Below are 18,905 nucleotides of genomic sequence, written 5' to 3'. Positions count from 1 at the left end.
TGTGCACAATATTCTCAAATAAAGCTGATTTTATGATCACTTTTTTCCCCATGTTCGAATGATGCTTGTTAAGCTGGAGCAGCACTAATTTTGTTGGCTTCCACAAAACAGTTCAGGATTTTGACTGTTTTTAGTCTATGAAAACCACGATAGTGACAGCAAAAGTGTTAATTATTAGTCTCTGAAAGCTCTTAAAACCCGGAGTATATGTTTCGTTTCCTTCTCTATGTGCTGACGTCTCAACGTTAATTGACTTACGTCGTCGTCTGAGGAAGGGGTTCGAAGCGTGACAGAAACCAGTGGGGGAGCAGCTACCGGAACATGCTTGTCCTGGGTGAGTGTTGGCACAGCAACCACATTAGCAGAGACGGCCTGTGGTGTCTGGATGTGGAGAAGCTGGCTCGCCTGGGACAGCACTATGGGATGGCCTGAATGAAAGACACAGCGCATGCACGTTATTCAAATTACAAGCTTTACTGTAATCATATGTTTACAGTACAACCAACACACTGTGATTACTTAAATAGGTGAGTATGACCTCGAGTTTCACGAACAGTAATTAGATCGCAGTTATACAAACTGCATAACTAAGCAGAGGAGGACGCTTTGTCTTCACGGGAAGCTTCACTTTGGATATCTTTAATAATAAGTAGTCTATCTTTAACATTGTTGTTAGGATTAAAAGTATGCCACAAAACTTCAGTCACTGCTTGTAAACACCAAAGCTTTGCTCTATCATTGCTGTACAGCATCGTCAGGAACAGATTACACAGTGTGAACTTTGTGAGTAGAGTTACACTTAAAGCAGCAAGTAAGCAAAACAAAAACACATCTTTACATTGCCTTTATCCTGTATATTGGACATTTTTCAAATAAATTATGTAGCACTGGTGGTTCAAGACCAATTTTAGGCAAAGTTACTACGTGGTGTATGCTATTCTGATCCGTTATTAAAACGACCTTTTCAATATTTCTGGACCGAAGAAATAGACCAACATTCATCTATACTAACATGACAAGTAATAAACAGCTGAAAGCAGTAAATTAATTCTACACATGATAACTACTTTTACTAAAAATAAAGTACCCTCCACTTTTCTGTTTCTAAAGTTAAAAAATTGTTTCCAAAATAGTTTTTTTTTTCTTGCCTTAAATTCAAAATTGAGAAAGAACAATGTCTTTGACTCAATATAACTACTGTTAACTTTTATCTTGGCTAGACTGCAGTAATATATTATACTATTGGAGCCGGATATTTTCTTGTTGTTGTTATTATTTTGGAGAAATGTAAGTAATTCAATATTCAGTATTTGCAGATCGCAAGTCCAAGCCCGATTTCATTAAAGTTAGCACACACTCCAAAGATTTATCAGATTAACAGAATTATGTCAGTAGTCTCAAATACAGTCTTGCAAGAAGTGAACAGAAAAACAGGCAGTGATGTGTCTTAAATATGTCTAGCTGTTCAACACTTTGGGTTCCTGACATAAAAAAACAGATAATCTGATATCAATAGCTTAGAAACTGAGGCTCCAATTTGTTGTTTTCTTTTGTTTAAATACTTTGAGAGTTTGAGCAAGGAAAAAACAAAAAAAAAAACATGATGTAGTTAATGTACAGATTCAGGGCCAAAAAACTTGTAAGGGAATATACACTAATGGTTTTTATTTTGTTCTCACTGCTGTGAAACTTTTATTGTATAATTTAGAAATTCAAAGAATCGAAAAAGTTCAAACTTTCAATCGTCCTTTTTTATGAAAGAAGTTGAAAAAAGTTGCTGCTTTAAGAGCATTTACCTACATCTGACACAGCCCAAGTCTCTCAAAATCCCATCAGCCTGTGGTGTCCTGCCTTCTACTGGGCTCTGTGTGTTTAAAGTGCAGGTGGTGAAGATGTTTGGCAGAGTGGCCCGTGCCTTTAAACGTCCACATTCCAAACTGAGAGGCTTGTGAGTTATGTATTTGAACTCACACAAACATGGGCCCAAAAAAGCGTAAAAAAGGACCAAAAACACAATAATATCTAGTGCTCACTAATGTTCTGTTACTCAGTGAGCCCTACACTTATGAGTGCGAGATTATGACAGCAACTCTTACCCAAACATACCCAGCAATCATAATGTTTAATTCTGTCAGTGTTAATCAGGTGAAAGCATTTACTAGATTTGTAAACAAATCTCTAATTTGCCAGCAGAACAAAAGTTCGCCATTTGTGAGAAGAATTTACAAGGCTGGAATAAAAAGAAAGCATATGTTTGCGCAGGAATAAACAGACTGTCTGTGGATCAGATTCAAAAGAGTTCATTACTTTTTTAATGCAATGGCACTACCCAGGTAAAAAACACAGACCAGATTTTCAAACAAACAGCCTGGATTCCCATCTTGTGACTCGATCTAGGTCAGGATGTCTCATCCTAAACTCTTCACCATATTGGTCAACACCAGGCAAACATGCCAGAAGTTCAAATGCATTTTAGCAAAGGTCAGTCACCCCACCCACTTGGGCTTCGTGCAGTGAGATAAGTATTTATTCTGGCTTTCCTGGTGCTGATGTAAGACTCCAAATCAAGGCCAAAGACATAAAAAAGAAAATCCTTGATGACTTTAATGAAAACCACAAACATCCGCGGCTATTTAGGACATTGCTTAACATGTTGGTATGTTTATGACTTTACTTCCATGCTCATGTTGCCTGAGTGTCCCAATCAAATGTATGTCAGACTTAAACATTTTTGGTGTTCAAGACCTAAAAATTATATTTATTCACTGTTTTCCAATAAAGTAGGTAAGGTTCACTGATGAGGAAAAAACTGAGATCACAGTGCCATCTGCTGGCTCCATCAAAAACAGCATTTTTTTTTCATCTGAACAAAATTAATTTGCAATGAACAATAAATATATTGATATCTCTAAAATACAACAAAATACCAGAACTGACCTCTTGGTAAGGTGTCCTATATCAATGCAGAGCACAACAAAACAATCGTGTATGCAGTGTGAGAACTGACCTGGTGGGGGTGCTGGTTGGATGCTGATTGGAGCCGGCTTGACAACAGGCAGCACAGTGGTCTGCAGGGGCTGGATGATTATTGTCTTCGGCTGCAGAGGAGCTGCTGTTGCTGCTGGAGCCAAAGGCATGGCTGCAATCAGCGGTCTGGGCTGGATGGAGATCTGTGAGCCCATCTGAATTGGTCTCTTTGCAGGCTGAGCAGGTTTAGCTGTAGCATTGGTATATTTGAATTGCAAGGGTTGGGAGGGACAAGATACGAAAGGAAAAAAAAAAAAAAGAACTGGATTTAGCTCAGGCCAGGAAATTTGCATTTACAGTTAAAATATCTGGGGCGGGCGGTTAACTGTCAAAATGCTACCATGATTTTGTAATGACAATAACAAACAACCCTTGACGATTGTGGAATAATTGCTAAATGAAAAATGTTAGCACTAGAAGCTGCCTTACATGTTAAAACCTTCTGTTTTGGTATTACTGGGGCTCCCTGCTGCTTAGCTGGTTTGGTCTTGTACTAAATTTATTATTAAGCGTTCTTTGTGCCACCTGATAATTAGAAATATTAGCAAACATCACTTGTGGAGTTGTTTGAGGTGGCACTTTTGTTCCATATCCATTTAGCTCACATTTTTTGATTAAATTATTCTAATAAAACAGCTTGATATTTCTGTGACAGTACAATGTCTACCAGCTTGTACATAAAAACTGGATTTAGTGGCTAGAATTTTAGTGGTTAGAATTTTCTCTGGCATAAGGTAGAAAAGGCAAATGATAGTTCTTGGTTTAAAACCCCTTAACCGTCATGAGGATACTGCTTTCCTCATGGACCCATTGGCTTGCATGTAAGTGTTTTTAGGGTTAAGAAGTTAAGGGGTTAAGAAGTGATGACATTTTTTTTTTTTTAAATCTAATTTTTGGCCTTTGAGGTAATGAATCGTCATGTCATATATCGTCCATTTAGACTACGCAGGTCATCAGACACCCGTTTACGTAAACTGTCTTGGACCAGATCTAAACAAAAACCACATTTATTTTCTATGATCTTAAATTCTGGAACAAAATCCCAACATCCAGAGATTTGCAGAAACTATTGGCATCTTTAAATTAGGGCTTAAAACTTTTGTTTACAGCAGCTTACAGTTAAAAATAAAACTGTTTATATCATTATGTCTTGGATAGTTTTTGTGTTGATGAAGTAGTTTATGTGTATCTCAATTTTTTCTATTATTCTTTTAATGTATTTATTGTTTTAATTTAATCCGTTTCACCATTCTCCTGCTAAGCACTTGGAATGACCTTGTGGATACAAGCCTTATACAATCACTACCTTTTGACCATTGAGTGCTCCTCTTTGCAACCTTCTTGAGTGGCAGAGAGACTTCAGAGAAACCACTGGACTCGGACGAAACTGAAACTGGGCTAAGCTGTGACTGAGGGGACAGTGCCTCATCCTGCATGGAAAAATAGATACAATGTAAGATCTCTGCAACATTTTATCAGCAATTATTTTTAAGTAGAAGGCCTGAACAGACTTCTTCAAACTGAATGCAGCACCGACAATAGTAATTTTTTTCTACTGCTAAACATGCTTGACTCTTTGGATATGATACAAAGCATAAAGTCAGTTCTAACTAATGCATCTCAAACTTGCACATTAATAAAATATGAGTGGCTTTTCAAATTCTCCCAGCTGACATGTGCGTCCTTGAATTGTCAGGATAGTTAGCAGACAAGTGTGTACCGACTGTTGGGCAAAAAAAAAAAAAAACTGTAACCCTTGCCCTTGTTTTGACACACTGTGATAATCTGCCCGCTAAATTATGCTAATGTGTCTGAAGTTGTCGGCACCTTTTTTTAATGAGTGGTTGGCCCACAGCTCATACAGACAGTTTGTTATTAATCTGACAAGGTGTTTACAGATTTTATTAATAAGTTTCTTAACTATTATTCCACCCATCAATATTCAATCCACATCTAGATGAAAACAAAATAATTCTTTGTTCCAAAGTGGATTCAGAGATGGTTAGGTATGGAAATGCTCGCAACCGAAACAATTGTAAAACAATTTGCATTGGAAATCCAAATTCAAATGCAGAAAGCTGGGGAAGGGCGAAGCTTTGAGGACAGATTCTTACGTGTAAGGACGATGGAGACAAAGCTTCCACCGAAGCAGGAGAGGGGACGGAGCTCAGCGTGTGGGAAGGAGAGAGAGAGTCCACACTCACCTCACCATCTGGACGCACAAAGACACAGACACAAACAATCAAGTCATTAACATGGAAAATCATGCAGCACAGTCCCAAAAACTCACCTCAAACCATAACGTCTCTCATGGCTGCACAAAATTATGATAACATGCAAATTCACTATTATATTATTAAAACACTTTGCAATGACGGTCCTCATTTTCTCTTTAAATGTTGCTTAGTAACAGAGTACCCTTCTCTTTTTGCAATCTTTGGCATCCTCGCCCCCAAAATCTATAGAGTCAAAGTCATCACTGGAATCAAGGTTCCAGTGATGACTTTGAGTTGGAAACTCAGAAATTGGATCTTTGTTGAAAACTTATTGCACAATACCACTAAAAAAGTTGTAAATTTAAATAATAACCAAGACTGCAAAAACACTAGAGAAATATTTTGAATGTTGTTCCTATATCTGCTTATATTAAAGCTCTCAAAGAAAAGTTGGGATAAAATTAAAAGTTTAGAGGATTGCAAAGAACAGAAATAGAAGAATGGCCACAATACTCTGATCTGGGCAACCATGGACATATTGAAACATACCAATTGTTTCCTATTTTTACATTCCATACCATGCTATGCCATAAGAACAATAAAATCAAAACAAAACTAGCATCCTAGACAATATAATATTGTTAACAAATACCCCTAAATCTTTCTTTTTCCATCATAAAAAAAATCTAATTCACAAATATGACTTCTTATTATATACCTGATAATAAATGTTGGATTAATGGAAGCTAAAGACGAACAACAAATAATTACTACTTCCGTCGCTGTACCTGTGCAGGTGCTGCTTGTGTCCACTTCATTCCAAGGAGGAATGTCGATATCAAAATCCAGATGACCTTCATTTGCCTGAGAACCCAAAACAACATCTTTTTTTTTTTCTTTTTTTTTTTACAAAAAAAAAATTTACTTCATGGAGAAATATCTTTCAATCAAATGTAAATTGCGAACATTTCTAAATCTAAATTGTTGCTCCCATGTCATAAAACCTGCGCGTACTTGACTGAAAGTGATACACCGTCATCACTAGATCAACTCTGAAGATACTCACGTAGGCACCGCTTTCGAGGGCCTCGAGCAGCTCATCTGCATCCCCCAGGTCATCCAGTTCATCGAACAGGTTAAGGTCTGTGTAACAATGAGGATAAAGACATATGGGTCAGATCAGTTCAGTAATAATAGTAATATAATCAATTGATGTTGGAAGTAAGAGTGATGATTTTGACATGGCTTCCATAAGCAGATCACTAGTTTTCACAATAACACAACTTTTACACAATGTCAAATCAATCTGGAAAATAGGACAGAAATTGCATTGAAAGAAATATGGTGATGTTTTACATGACTAGATCAGTTTAAAGATTACGAAATGCAGCAGAGGTTCTATGAAGGCCATCATGTGTTTGACCATGACATTGTATAGAAGATTAATATTCACTGATATACTGTTAAGTTTTCTTAATGTGCACCTGCTTTCTCTCTTATCTATATATTCATGTGTATGAGCCGGAGATACGGATAAAACGACGTAATAGAGACGGCAGAAACTTTCACCTCCTTAGTTTGACAATTCAAAGATTAACACAGGGTCTACCTGACAGGACACAATCAGAACAACAGCAAGTTTCATAGATGAGAAGTTAATGAGATAGTCAACACATAAAAGGCACCATGTTAACTGTGCCACTTGACATAATTTCACAAATAAACAATAGTAGCTTACACCATGACATTCTAATAATGTAGTTGCTGTTATTGCATAATGTGTTTGCATATTATGCAACAATGTTTTGCTACTAGATCCTAAAAGTTCTCACTTTTTACAACTCTCAGGGCTACCGGTAATCTGCGGCACAAATGCATCTTCTTCAAGTCTGGTACTATAGTTAAAGTGTATCTCTATAAAGATTAATTTGTCCTTGTGATTAAACTCTGATTCAGTTTCTACGACCTGTACAAGTAGCATACTGTGTGCATAAGCAGCTCATGAAAGTGGGGAATACAGTACGAAAAATAAAAACTTTAAATTCGTGCAATGTTGTATTGAAGAAATATAAAAAGCTTCATCTCAGCAGTGCCTCACAAAATGTCAAAGTGAAAGCAAAGATACTATCAAATGTCAAAACTCATTATCTGGACATAAAATAAGCCTTGAATACTTAAAAGTTAGAATAACTTGTTAAATTTTAATGGCTAATTGTAACCATTGTTGCATGTTGTATATGTAAATGTTTAATTATGTATATGAAAACATATATAAACATTTACAGAAAAACTTGAAGCAAACAAACTCACAGTAGCTAAGCTGATTTAAGGGTGTTTGTAACAGTTAATCCGGTTTATTTCACTCTAAAAATTAACTGTTTTATTTCGTGTCTTCTCCGTTATTTACATAAAAACCGACAATGTTACGTCATCTCAGCATCCATAGCAAGCTAATGCTAACTGGCTAGCCGAAAGTTGGAAACCACACCAACAAACGTTACGACATCAACCTCAAACTTACGCAGAGGTCATTCTAAAACGACAAATCGCCATAGATGATATATATTTATATATTTTATTGTGTTAAATCGCTAAACAGTGTCTACGAACAGCTTCCTTGTGTGAGTGTTTCTAGAAAGAATCAGATGTCTTACCCCACTCTCCTCCCTGATCGATAGGGAACATGCCCGTTTCGCTATCCATCACTGGGTATTGTTGACAATTTCCGAAGTTTAACTTTAGGTCGGATGACATCTCCCTTTGAATTCATTAGTGACTTATCGCTCAAACGGAAACCAACTGAGATCAAGCGCAGACTCACATCACTGTCCAGCTAAATACACGTCTGTCTTTACCGTAAGTCCTACGGATGCCGTTGAGGGATCAGTGTGTTGCATACGACTCCGTTGCGCGGCCTGCGCTGCCTTTATTAGCCACCAGGATGCGCTATAGTATTAGTAAAGAGGAATTGCGCGTTTTCCCCACAAGTTGTGAAAGGGTGTCTCTGAGTACATGTCCGTCGTGTTCGAAAAGTATAGAAAGTCTTTTATAGCTTAAAAATGAAATTTTGAGTAATTTAAAGAAGGTTAAATTACCTTCTAAAATCTACTATCCCAGATAGTAGATTTTAGAAGATCCAAAACGGCTATCATCCCACAAATAAATTAACCATTCCATATTATTTGCATGACATGGAATTAAATTAATATTAATTTAAAATATGCATCCAAGGTCATTTAAATGCCTGTAGAGTGTTATTTAATTTTGTGTGATGAGACCGAACATTAGCCCCTTGTAAATAATTTATAATCAATTAAGTGAAATCAAATCCGCATTGTTAGCTGAAAGTATCACCACATATACAGGTTCTAGTGCACATGTAGTCATGTACTTCATTGACAGCTCCTGGCATACCAGAAACATAAAAAAGAGCCAGTAGAAAAACAAGCTTGGCTAGTTTTTAAGGAGTGCAATATACATTCTCAGCTCTACTATTCAACCCACAAATGCATTTTCCTTACAAATTTGGCACTGTTTAAGGGGAAAACAATCAGGCTTTCCAACCACAAAATTTTCTGCCAGGAGGGCTGTTACAACAAAGAACAATACCAACACTAATAGCTTAATTATTGCGATCTCTGAATTCAGATTGTGAAAACAATATGCAACTCTTCACGAAGACTGTTTTTTTTACTGCAGATGGTTTGATTTTAGATAGCGCAACCAGTAGCATAAACATATTGATGGCATAACATTGATTAAAGTCATAAATATGCTGGCTGTCCTTTTAATTCAGCTAAAAGTTTAGAAAAGCATTGCATTTTAAATGTAGTTTTGCCTTTCTACATTGTAAAATTGAGTTGTTTTATTTTCTGCACAAATAAATCCCAGTCAATACTGTCGTCCTTCTGAAAAGGCAGTGTTACTGGAGTATTTGTGTGGTCAAGAATTAGCTCTTCTGACTAATATGAGCATTCGGGCATTGCAAAGGCCTTGGGTCGTTCACACACTGATGACTCACAAAGGCCACACTCACATGTCAATCATGTAAGAGTGTCAGAGTTGTGCAAATCAAAGTGCAAATAAATGTTAAAGTCAGGTCATATTTCCAGCCTGACTGTTAACTGATGTTAAACCACCTAAAGGGTTGTCACCATTCTGGGCCGTGTCAGGATTGGATAGCTTCTTCTACAGGGCTAAACTGCTGCTGACGTCTCACTCCTGGTGTGAATTCTGCTTTAGTGTCACGACAGTGAGTCCAAGCATCTGGGTTTTAATCTGAAACATTTTGAACAGGCCTTTCTGCAATATTCCAACATATCAAATGAGTTAGAAGTGTCTTTAATACATAAAACACAAATATAAGAACAAGTTTCTAAAGATACTATCTGGTGAAAAGCACAATGTTGAGAAACAAATCCGATTTCTGTTATGGCTAAATATGTTTAAGTAATAATAAAAAATAACTAATTTACATATCATATATTCTTTCACTCAGTGATTTTGAAAGCTTGGATGATCCTAACAGAGCAGAGACATTAGAGACATGGTGAGTTAAAAATCAGCAGCAGGTGTACACTGGGCCTAATCCCTCATGGGCATTTCAGGCTATAGAGAGATTAACCTGAGGTGGTCCGGTTCAGCTCCTTTTAAAAAGAACAAGCCCCTAGTCTGTCTTAACTTATTACGGCAAGGTGACGACTAATGTGAAGGTCAACCATCTGGCAGGTGTCTGCAATCAACCTGCAGTCTAACCTAAAACCGAGTCATCTGTTTTTTAATCTAGTAAACCTACATAATTAATATATGGTGGTGATCAGTTCACAGATGAATATGAATAATGCTTAAATGTTCTGACAATATCCAAGCCATCTAATAATACAGACCACATGTTTACTGTGTGATGTCTGGTAATCACAATGTATGATTGGAGCAGAGTTTTAATGGATGTTGCCTTTGGTCTGCACCAGCCGAGGCTCATCATATTGATTGTTTAAAGCTTCTAACCCAGAGCTATAGAGAGCAGATTAACAGGTTAACCTTATAGTATGGCTCAACGGTTAATGGAACATCTGAGGAAAATGGATTAAGGCTTTTTGGTCACGTTGTTACAGAATCGGCTTTGAGTGTGCGTCCTTTTTTTTTTTTTTCCGTCTGAAAGACATAAATGAAGAGGCTTTTGCATTTAGTAACAATTCAGTCTAAAGGTCTTACAATGAAATATTTTAAATTGAAGAACTGTAAAGCCACTACTTTTAATTGTGTTTTTCAACACATTTTCACACAGTTTGGCAATTATTATTTTTTCTTTTTACTGGGTGAGATGATGTAGTCAGAACTGACTATTTAGAGGTTGAAACAGTCCATATGAAATAAGCCAAACTGTGAGATTTGTGAGCTTTTTCATATTTCTTCCCATTGCAACCATTGATTCAAAATGTTGAATAACCATATTTTGCTGTAATTACAGCTGCAAGTCTTTTAGGTATGATCTTTACCAGCTTTGCACATCTAGGAATTTTATCTATTCTTCTTAGCAAATTAGCTCAAGTTAGATTAAATGCTGAGGATCTCTGAACAGCAATATTCAAGTCTCGTTTTCTCAATCGAATTTAGGTCCAGATTTTCACTGTGCAACTCTAGCAAATAAATATGTTCTCATATGAACCTGGCTGTATGACTAGGATTATTTTTCTGCTAGAAATGTCTACATGCCAAGCTTTCACCAATCTCTACAAGTCAGTTTTCTTGGACTGACTTGTATGTAATGCAATCCATTTTAATGATCAGGTTTGACCAGCTATTCTGTCGCTGTTGAAGAAAAGCATCAGGATGACGCAACGTGCCAAACACAGAATTTTGCATGAAGCCCAAAGAGTTTAATTTTGTTCCAGAGTATGCTTTGTCACTACACCCCTTGTAACAAGCAGCAGCAGAACATTTTAAGGCATTCTTTAAACAATGAGGGTTTTTTTGGTCTACGGAGGCCAGGTTTGTGGAGTGAATGATTAATGGTTATCTTCCACCTGAGTGGAGGATGTCTGAAACTTCTCCAGAGTCACCACGGACCTCTCTGTATTTTTCTGCTTTATGCTCTCCTTGAACAGCCTCTCAGTTTAGCTGGATATGGTACAACAGTAGGTTTGCTGTTGTGCCATATTCTTTGCATTTTTGATGATGGATTGAACCACACTGTCTGTTTTATAACTCATCTCTGCTTCTCTGCAACTTAATCACTAATCTGTCTGTTATTTGTCTTGGTCATCATAATGCTGTTTTTGTTACTGTCCTCTAGCAAGCCTCTGAGTCCTTTGCACAACAGATACTTTTATTATGAGATGAAGTGACATAATTATTGACTCTGTTTAGAATTTACTTCATTATTTTCCTTCAACAACTTCACAGTTATCCACTATATTGTGTGTGTGTGTGTGTGTTTTTTCTTCTTTTTTCACAAAATCTCAAGAGGTTTAAAGCTGGAATGTGATAAAATGTGAAAAATTGCTTTGGCAAAGTACTCTATACAGATAGGACAAGACATACGTACTGTACACAATTCGGAAAATCCAACCATTAAATATGAATCCATCCACATTTACAAATTGATTTATTTTTTACTATGTAGTTTTTTTCTGAATTTAAAAATAAAGGTCCTGTAGTTTTAAATCAAAGACTGCAGAAACTTCTGTTTGTCTGACTCTTTTTTCATTGGAGTCAATCTAATCTACCTTCAGATATGTTTCTGTGGCCGGTTGTCTGCTTCAAACCGTTTTGCTGCTTATACATTCATAAATTACATTAATGTCTCACAGCTTTCACAGGCTGTGAACCATGCAAAACAAAAGCACCATGCTGGTCTTGGAACAATGTAAAGCTAATTATGAGCAGAAGAGGAAAAACAAAGATTTGATGTTTTCATTTAAGCAACAAACAACCTTTAATTTTTGAAAAGAGGAGAAAGGCTTCATGCAACTTTCGTTTATTATTTTCAATAAAACATTTCCTTTGCTAAAGGACAAAGACTACTTTTGTGGAATGACTCAGTATCTTTGACATTTGCGCTTGTGTTTTGAGACCAAACTGACTGGTATTGCTTAGTTTTCCAACATGTGTTCAAAACCAAAAGGAATTTCTTGGCTTAACACAAACCTAGCTGTGAAAAGGAGAAAAAAAGATGAAAGCCAAAGCTACTTTTAAGGAAAGACAAACCACTTGGCTAAAAGGGAGCTTGAGCCACATTTCATCTTTTGTGTGCCAGATTGATGGCCTGTGAGATGGATGATGTTCTGTAGTGATGTGTGGCATTGTCTTATCCTCGGCCCGCACAAAGAGTCCCAACACTTATCATCTCGGGCTTATGTATGAGAGAGAGGGACAGGGAGGGGTGGAGGGTGGGGGTGGCTGAAGAGAGTCCAGGAAAGCGGGGGGTGGCGGAGCTCCCTCTGATAAAGCTTGATGGAGACGGGCTACTGACAAGAGGAGGCAGATGGAGAGAGTCATCTCCCATGACAACGCCTGCAAGTAACAGCCAAAAAGATGGGGGAATGGTCAAACTGGGATGGAGCACCTTCATATTTTGTGTTTTAGTGTATGCATGCTAAAACTTCTGTCCTAAGATGATTTTATTTATTTATTTATTTTTTGTAAAATGGTGACTGAATGTGATGGTTTGTTGCAAAGATTTTTATGTGTGTGTGTGTTTTTGGTTTTATTTTTACTTTTTTTTTTGCTGGCCTTTTTTGTCTGCACTGTGACTTCTAAACAGGTGGCCTATAGGTTTGCTGAACTCAGTTTAAGATTAGTCTTTAGGACATTGTTTGGTGGGAATGGGCCTGTGAATACAAAGGGATTAGTGAACAGGGTTGCTTCACTCACTGTGAGTTTGTATTTGTGTAAAGGAGTGGGGGCAATCTGAAGTTGATGGATGGATTGATAAGTAAAATAAAACATTAACTGTGGTTATTCAAAAAAGACACCTCTTATTTAAATATACAAACAGAAATAAAAAAATGTATACAAACAAGTTGTACTTAAGTCCTAAAAGTGGGCAAAAATTAAGAAATAAAACAATAAAGAAGCCTATATGAAACTGTAACGTTTCCAAGAGAAATGTGAGAGTCTTTACTCCTTCCCACGTCCCTCTCCTTATGCACAGCAGTTTAAAGAAAGCAACCAAAATCATCTCAATGCCTTGAACCATGTGCCACCATTAGGGACACACAAAGGGAGATCTGACAAATGACCATTTTAATGCCCCCCTCTTTGACTTTAATGAATTTATACGTTATCTGGCCCTAATGGAGGCTGCGGTGGAGGGGCTGGCGCGATGCCATAACAAATGAAAAGCTCTGATTAGTGTAGAATGAGGCGAGAGAAAAAAACGCTATTCATCTTGGTTAGCATCCTCCTGTGCGCCTTTATGGGTCGCTGTTACAAGGACGGCGGTGGAGCCGGGGGTGCTCGCCCCATTAGCGGGGCTGGCCGATAAAGGGGGTCCGCTGAGTGGTCAGCGGGGCCGGGGCGTTGACGGAGCGTCTGGCCGCTCCGCGGTTCAAGACTGTGAATACCTCAGCGCGGTTTGACTCCTGAATAACCTTCTGAGGTACCAGGAGCTTCACCCCTGCATGACCCCGCACTCTGAACAGGGGTGTGTGAGGAAGGGGTGGGGGACTGCGGGGGGTATCCAGACCAGGACTCACATTAACAATTAGGTAAACACAGGAGGAATCATCTCTTAGGGAAAGACTGCAGGAGATGAAAAACAATGGTTTGCATTGACAAATATAATTGCACGATTAATTATGCATTGCTCAGTGTGAAATTTATTTGTAATAGAGTTGCATTGTGCATTGATGAGTTCATATTAGGACAGCCTACGGTTCAGACAGCAACAGCATAGCTTATACTTAGCTAAAGCAGGCTAATCAATGTATTAATCGGCGACATCGTTGTAAAACTGCCGCCACCGTGTTGTTTGCACTGTATCTGAATCACAGCTGTTGCTTTAAAATGGGGTTTCCTACATTATTAATACACGTACAGAGACAGCCTATCGAAACGAGCATTTAGTTGTAAAAAGTATTGCAACACATTGTCAGAGATGAAGAAATATTTCATCATGACTCGTGCTCTGAGCTCCATATCGACCACTGCTGTCATTGGGAGAAGCTCTGTTCTGCCGCGCCCCCCTCCCTGGCTGGGGCCCCCGCGCTGAGCTGAGCCGCCTTGCAGAGTTCAGTCGGGCTGGGAGAAAGAGAGAGAGATACAGAGAGAGAGGGAGAGAGAGAGGAATGCACTGGGATGCGGAGCGGCAACCACTGTAGGAAACCGACGCAACAACTCGCTCACTATGGACAGCAATGATCCATATTTACACCTCAGTAAGTAAAGGCTTGCGCTTTCGGCGGCGGTCTGTGTTCCTATCGACTCTGCTTGTTGCTCGCGTTTTGTTTTGACTCGAGAGAATCGCTTCATGGCGTCTCCTCCGTAGGTCTGTCCAGCGAAACTGTTCGCGGACTTTAATCGCCGAGTCCTGCCTGCGAATGTTAGAGTAAGCTGTTGAATAGTAGTTGCGACGCCGAATCCAGAGTTGTTGCCATTGCATAAAGTCAGGTGATCATGCTTGCGCCCGGTCTGGCAAGGTCAGAGGTTGGCACTTTAATTGCGCTTATGTAATTTATGGCGCTTGTCGCGCGTCTCTTGCTAAACTGTTTGAGACAGAAACACAATTTATTGGTCTGGAACGGTCGTTTGGGTCCGAAGAGGACTGCGTGCAACTGCGCGGAGGAATGTCGGCTTTCTGCAGATAAACAAACTTGGGAGTCCCTTTGAGGTAGCGGAGAGGAGCGTGCGTGCTGGACGCGCCCTGGTCAGCGCTGTGGGCTGCGGGAGCCTCTCCGGAAAACATTGTGATGTGATTTTTTTGTACAGTAAAGCAGCTCTCGGGTCACCCTTTCTGACTTTGCCCTTGAACCAGCTGGTGGCTTTCTCCCGTTACCCCTCAGTGACTGCTTAGGGGATCAGTTTGCAACATGTGGAGTTAGTTATGGCCTACTCTGCTGAGCTCTTCCTAAATAAGACGATTGTCTTTAGTGTTAAACTCCGATCTTTAATAAACGATTATTGAATCTGACTGAGTCGCCACATGCATGAGCTATCATGTGATGTTTGTTTTCATCCAGAACGACACAGATTGGAGTGCAGCAGTTTAAACACAACAAGAAGAAAAAGACGACAGTAAAGCAGTAGTTAAATAAGAAGAGGTTGAAGATGAAGTGTTTGAATTTTGTCAGGTTACATTTACAAACTTAATTTTATTTAGATTTGATCGAGTAGACTAAGATGAAGTAGTCTATTATTGTGAAAGGAATTGTATTTGCGAGTTGTTATAACCTTTTAATGACAGCGGGGAAGTCTTTGTGAGAGTATGTGTCCACCAGCTTTGCATTTGCAACCCCCCCCCCCAAAAAACATCTATCTGTTTGCCTGTATTGAGCAAACATTTATTCTTCCATTTAAACGTTCCCATGGTACCATCGCCATGCTTCTCCATTGAAATGATGTGATCTGCAGCATTAGCATTCTGTACGCAGGTCGAAAAGTTTTCACCTCAATCGACCAGAGCTCCTTGTTGATGTTGATGTTGATACTACATGGCTTGTGTCAATCTGCTGGACTTCTTGTAAATTTCTATCAACAACCACTTTATTCTTGCCACTCTTCCACAAAGACCTGATTTGTGGAGTGCTTGACTAAGGGTTTCCCTGTTGACAGATTATCTCTTCTGAGCTGTGGAGCTTTTTAGCTCCTACCTGTTCTCATGGGCCTCGTCGCTGCTTCTCGGCTCCAATTACTGATTGGAGTCCACCTGATTAGGTGACTTCTGATGATACTGGGTTTATTTAGGGACATCAAAGTAACATTTGAACGCCACATTTGTTAAATTTTTACAAAAAAAAAAAAATAATAATTTCACCTCACGGTCATGCACCGCTTTGTGACCGAGCATTGGATAAAATCCCTTAAGATACATTGAAATTTGTGGTTGCAACAATACAAAATGTGAAAAAGTTGTGAGGTTACATACTTTTTTAAAGCAACTGTAACTGCTGCTGTGTCCTGTTATCTCAGGACTACTTAGTGAGGCTGAAAATTGTTTCTGTAATGACGGCAGGTCCTTGGGGAATGACAGAGACGTGGATGGGAAAGCATGGAGAGAAGGAAACCCATGGTACAGAAGGAACAGAGCAGGCCCCCTCAGGGGCTTCACTTATACGCTGTTGTAAGTTTCTGATTAGGCAATAGGACTGTCCCAAGAGTCATGCACTTCAACTGTGTTCAGTTGCTCTACTTCAGATATAGGTCCAATAAATTTCTGTTTTCCCAGTTAGAATTCTTTACCCAAAGGGAAATTTGTCAAGATTTGACATTTTGGAGCTTTAAATTCAGCTTTTACCAAAGAATTTGAGTTGAAAAGCTCCCCAATCCCACAATAGTCCCAAACTGAGGTTATTTATGGGTTGAAAATTTCTTCAAAATAAAATAATAAAAGTGAACTTATATTTTAAACACTACACGATGGAGCACAGTACTCATAAAATTTTTTTTTTAAAAACAGCTGAGAGAACATTTCAAGCCTTTCTTTGTCTCTGTTTTGGCTCAGAACTATGATTTATTACATATTTTTGCATCGACAGCCCACACACTCAGATGCATAATAGAGTCATAAATTGTGCTCATTTTTCGACGCTGTAATGGTCAGCCTTTGTAATCTGTTACAAGCATGAAGCCGAAGGCGTGTGGAGTCAAGAAACAAGTCGGTGATTATGTGGGGATTGTTTTTGTGATCTTCCTCCTCAGTTTTTCCCAGACATGTTATGTTTCAGCAGGTTTTCACACAGGCCTGCCCTGGGCTTTGCAGTTATAGAATCAGCATTTCTCCCCCTCCCCCTCTCTGCGTTTCAGCAATTTTTATTTTTTGTCAGTGGAAGTGATTCTAGACAAGCTAACGAGGACCCTCTTGCTGCTTTTTGACGGTGGGAACTTATTTAGCTCGCAGATCGGGGAAGTCACAGCAGAAAGAAGAACAGGATTGGAAAGTGAAGGGAGCAAATCAACAGGGAAATGAAGGTTGTGGGAGTAGGGGTGGTGAAGGAACAAGTCATCAGAGTTGATGTGAGCTCTCAACACTTGCCAAGGGTCGCTGATTCACCTCTTCATGCACTCAAACAAAAAAACAAAAAGCATATACCCAATAACTTTTTCTGTGCATGCATCATATGCACAAATTTTACTGAAAAAAAAAAAAAAGTGACGGCATCACATGACCTGAAGAATGTGGGTTGTAGTATGGGAGCTTTAATGCTTAGTCGTGCACAAATCCCACAGAGTGAATAAACCACACAGGTAAGGTAGGTGTGGCTCTCCACAAGTGTTTGCTCAGGCTCTCTATAGCTTGAGACCTGCAATTCTTCAGCGCCAACACGTGTACTTGCAGACAGTATATACAATGGGTCATTTTTGTTGTGCTTTTCACTGGGCGTGTGCATTTGTATGTCAGTGTAAAGACTCAGATGTCTTTTTGTGCGCGTACGTGCAGATTGTGAGTTGGGAATAAGGGAAAAAAATATGGGGCGTAAGGAGGCCATTCTCTGGGCTAATTGCCAGTAATTAGTCATTAGTGAAGAAGGTCATAGCCATGATTTAATTCCAGCTTTAATCAAGCTGAGAACCTGGAAAGACCCATGGGCTGCGGGAGTATTTTGTCATGAGATGTATTAGACTATTTCTTTGCTAATTATTGTAACAACACACAGATCAGTGCATGGATGCAGATTGTTTTACATCTCTCTGATCTTGTGGGGACTGAGTTTTTAATCACTGAGCAGCTGTGCAGTAGCTTGATTAATGTTTTTAAATGGTTGCAGGTGCTGATTCATAGCCCCAGCTGCTTAAGTATCTGCAAATGTATTTCTTAAGGGGAAATGTCAAGCAAAGATACCTAAGCGCAGAAATTCAGAGTTTTCTGAAAAACTAAGAGAATCCTGGAATTAAGGTTGGTTAAAAAAAAAAAAAAAAGAAAAGCTGACTCTGAATTAGTAGTTTCACTATGAGTTGTAGCATGCAACTCATAGTTGCCAGCCTGCTTGAGTAGGCTGGAAGTTTATAAAGGTAGAAAAAAAAAAAGATGATAATTTGAGAAAGTGCAAAAACAGAAAAGTGAGCTTGACCCTCTCTGTTTTAGCCTATGTAATATTATGTGATATCAGCATAGTTTTGTTTATTTATAGTCTTACTGAAAAACCCTCATAGAAACATCCACACTCCGGCTCCAAAACTCATTTCAGAACCTGTGCAGAGAAAATACTTCAGCGGAAACACACTAAGAAGCTCGGTGGCTTTTGTCATGTTTACAGTGTGCTGATGTTTAATTTTCGGGGTGTTGCAGAAGAAACAGGATGGTTATATTGTTTGGGAGAATGAGGCAAGGTCGCTCTCAGTCTCACCGCCACTTTCATGTACAGTATCTTGATGTAATGTCCCCCCCCATACTTCCAACAAGCACGAGCCGGCATGAGACTCTGACGGTATGATGACTTTAGGGAAAATGGCACAGTTTCATTACACAAAAATTTAAAATAACAATGTCTAATGTAATCTATA

General features: G+C 38.8%; 2 protein-coding genes across 5 annotated transcripts in view; one reads left to right on the top strand and one right to left on the bottom strand.

The window, feature by feature from the left end:
- The window catches only part of atf6 (activating transcription factor 6), a 32,175-nt gene extending 24,061 nt beyond the window's left edge, over window positions 1–8,114 (bottom strand). For both annotated transcript variants that reach the window (XM_032571670.1, XM_032571671.1), the window contains exons 1-7: window positions 7,898–8,114; window positions 6,310–6,386; window positions 6,032–6,107; window positions 5,142–5,239; window positions 4,334–4,457; window positions 3,008–3,217; window positions 259–428 (exon numbers count right to left, since the gene is read on the bottom strand). In XM_032571670.1, coding sequence (XP_032427561.1) covers window positions 259–428; window positions 3,008–3,217; window positions 4,334–4,457; window positions 5,142–5,239; window positions 6,032–6,107; window positions 6,310–6,386; window positions 7,898–7,997 — 855 coding nt within the window. In that variant the 5' untranslated portion in view covers window positions 7,998–8,114. The remainder of the gene's footprint in view (window positions 1–258; window positions 429–3,007; window positions 3,218–4,333; window positions 4,458–5,141; window positions 5,240–6,031; window positions 6,108–6,309; window positions 6,387–7,897) is intronic.
- Window positions 8,115–14,393: 6,279 nt separating this feature from the next.
- rxrgb (retinoid X receptor, gamma b) overlaps window positions 14,394–18,905 on the top strand; it is a 29,492-nt gene continuing 24,980 nt past the window's right edge. For 2 of the 3 annotated variants that reach the window (XM_032572900.1, XM_032572899.1), the window contains exon 1: window positions 14,395–14,623. In XM_032572900.1, coding sequence (XP_032428791.1) covers window positions 14,593–14,623 — 31 coding nt within the window. In that variant the 5' untranslated portion in view covers window positions 14,395–14,592. Of the gene's footprint in view, window positions 14,624–18,905 lie in introns of all 3 variants that reach the window. The other variant, XM_032572898.1, reaches the window with a different exon arrangement.

This window comes from Xiphophorus hellerii, chromosome 9 (assembly GCF_003331165.1).
Source record: "Xiphophorus hellerii strain 12219 chromosome 9, Xiphophorus_hellerii-4.1, whole genome shotgun sequence".
NCBI lineage: Eukaryota > Metazoa > Chordata > Actinopteri > Cyprinodontiformes > Poeciliidae > Xiphophorus > Xiphophorus hellerii.
The sequence above is the reverse complement of the archived record's forward strand: the minus strand, read 5'-3'. Positions and strand labels throughout refer to the sequence as shown.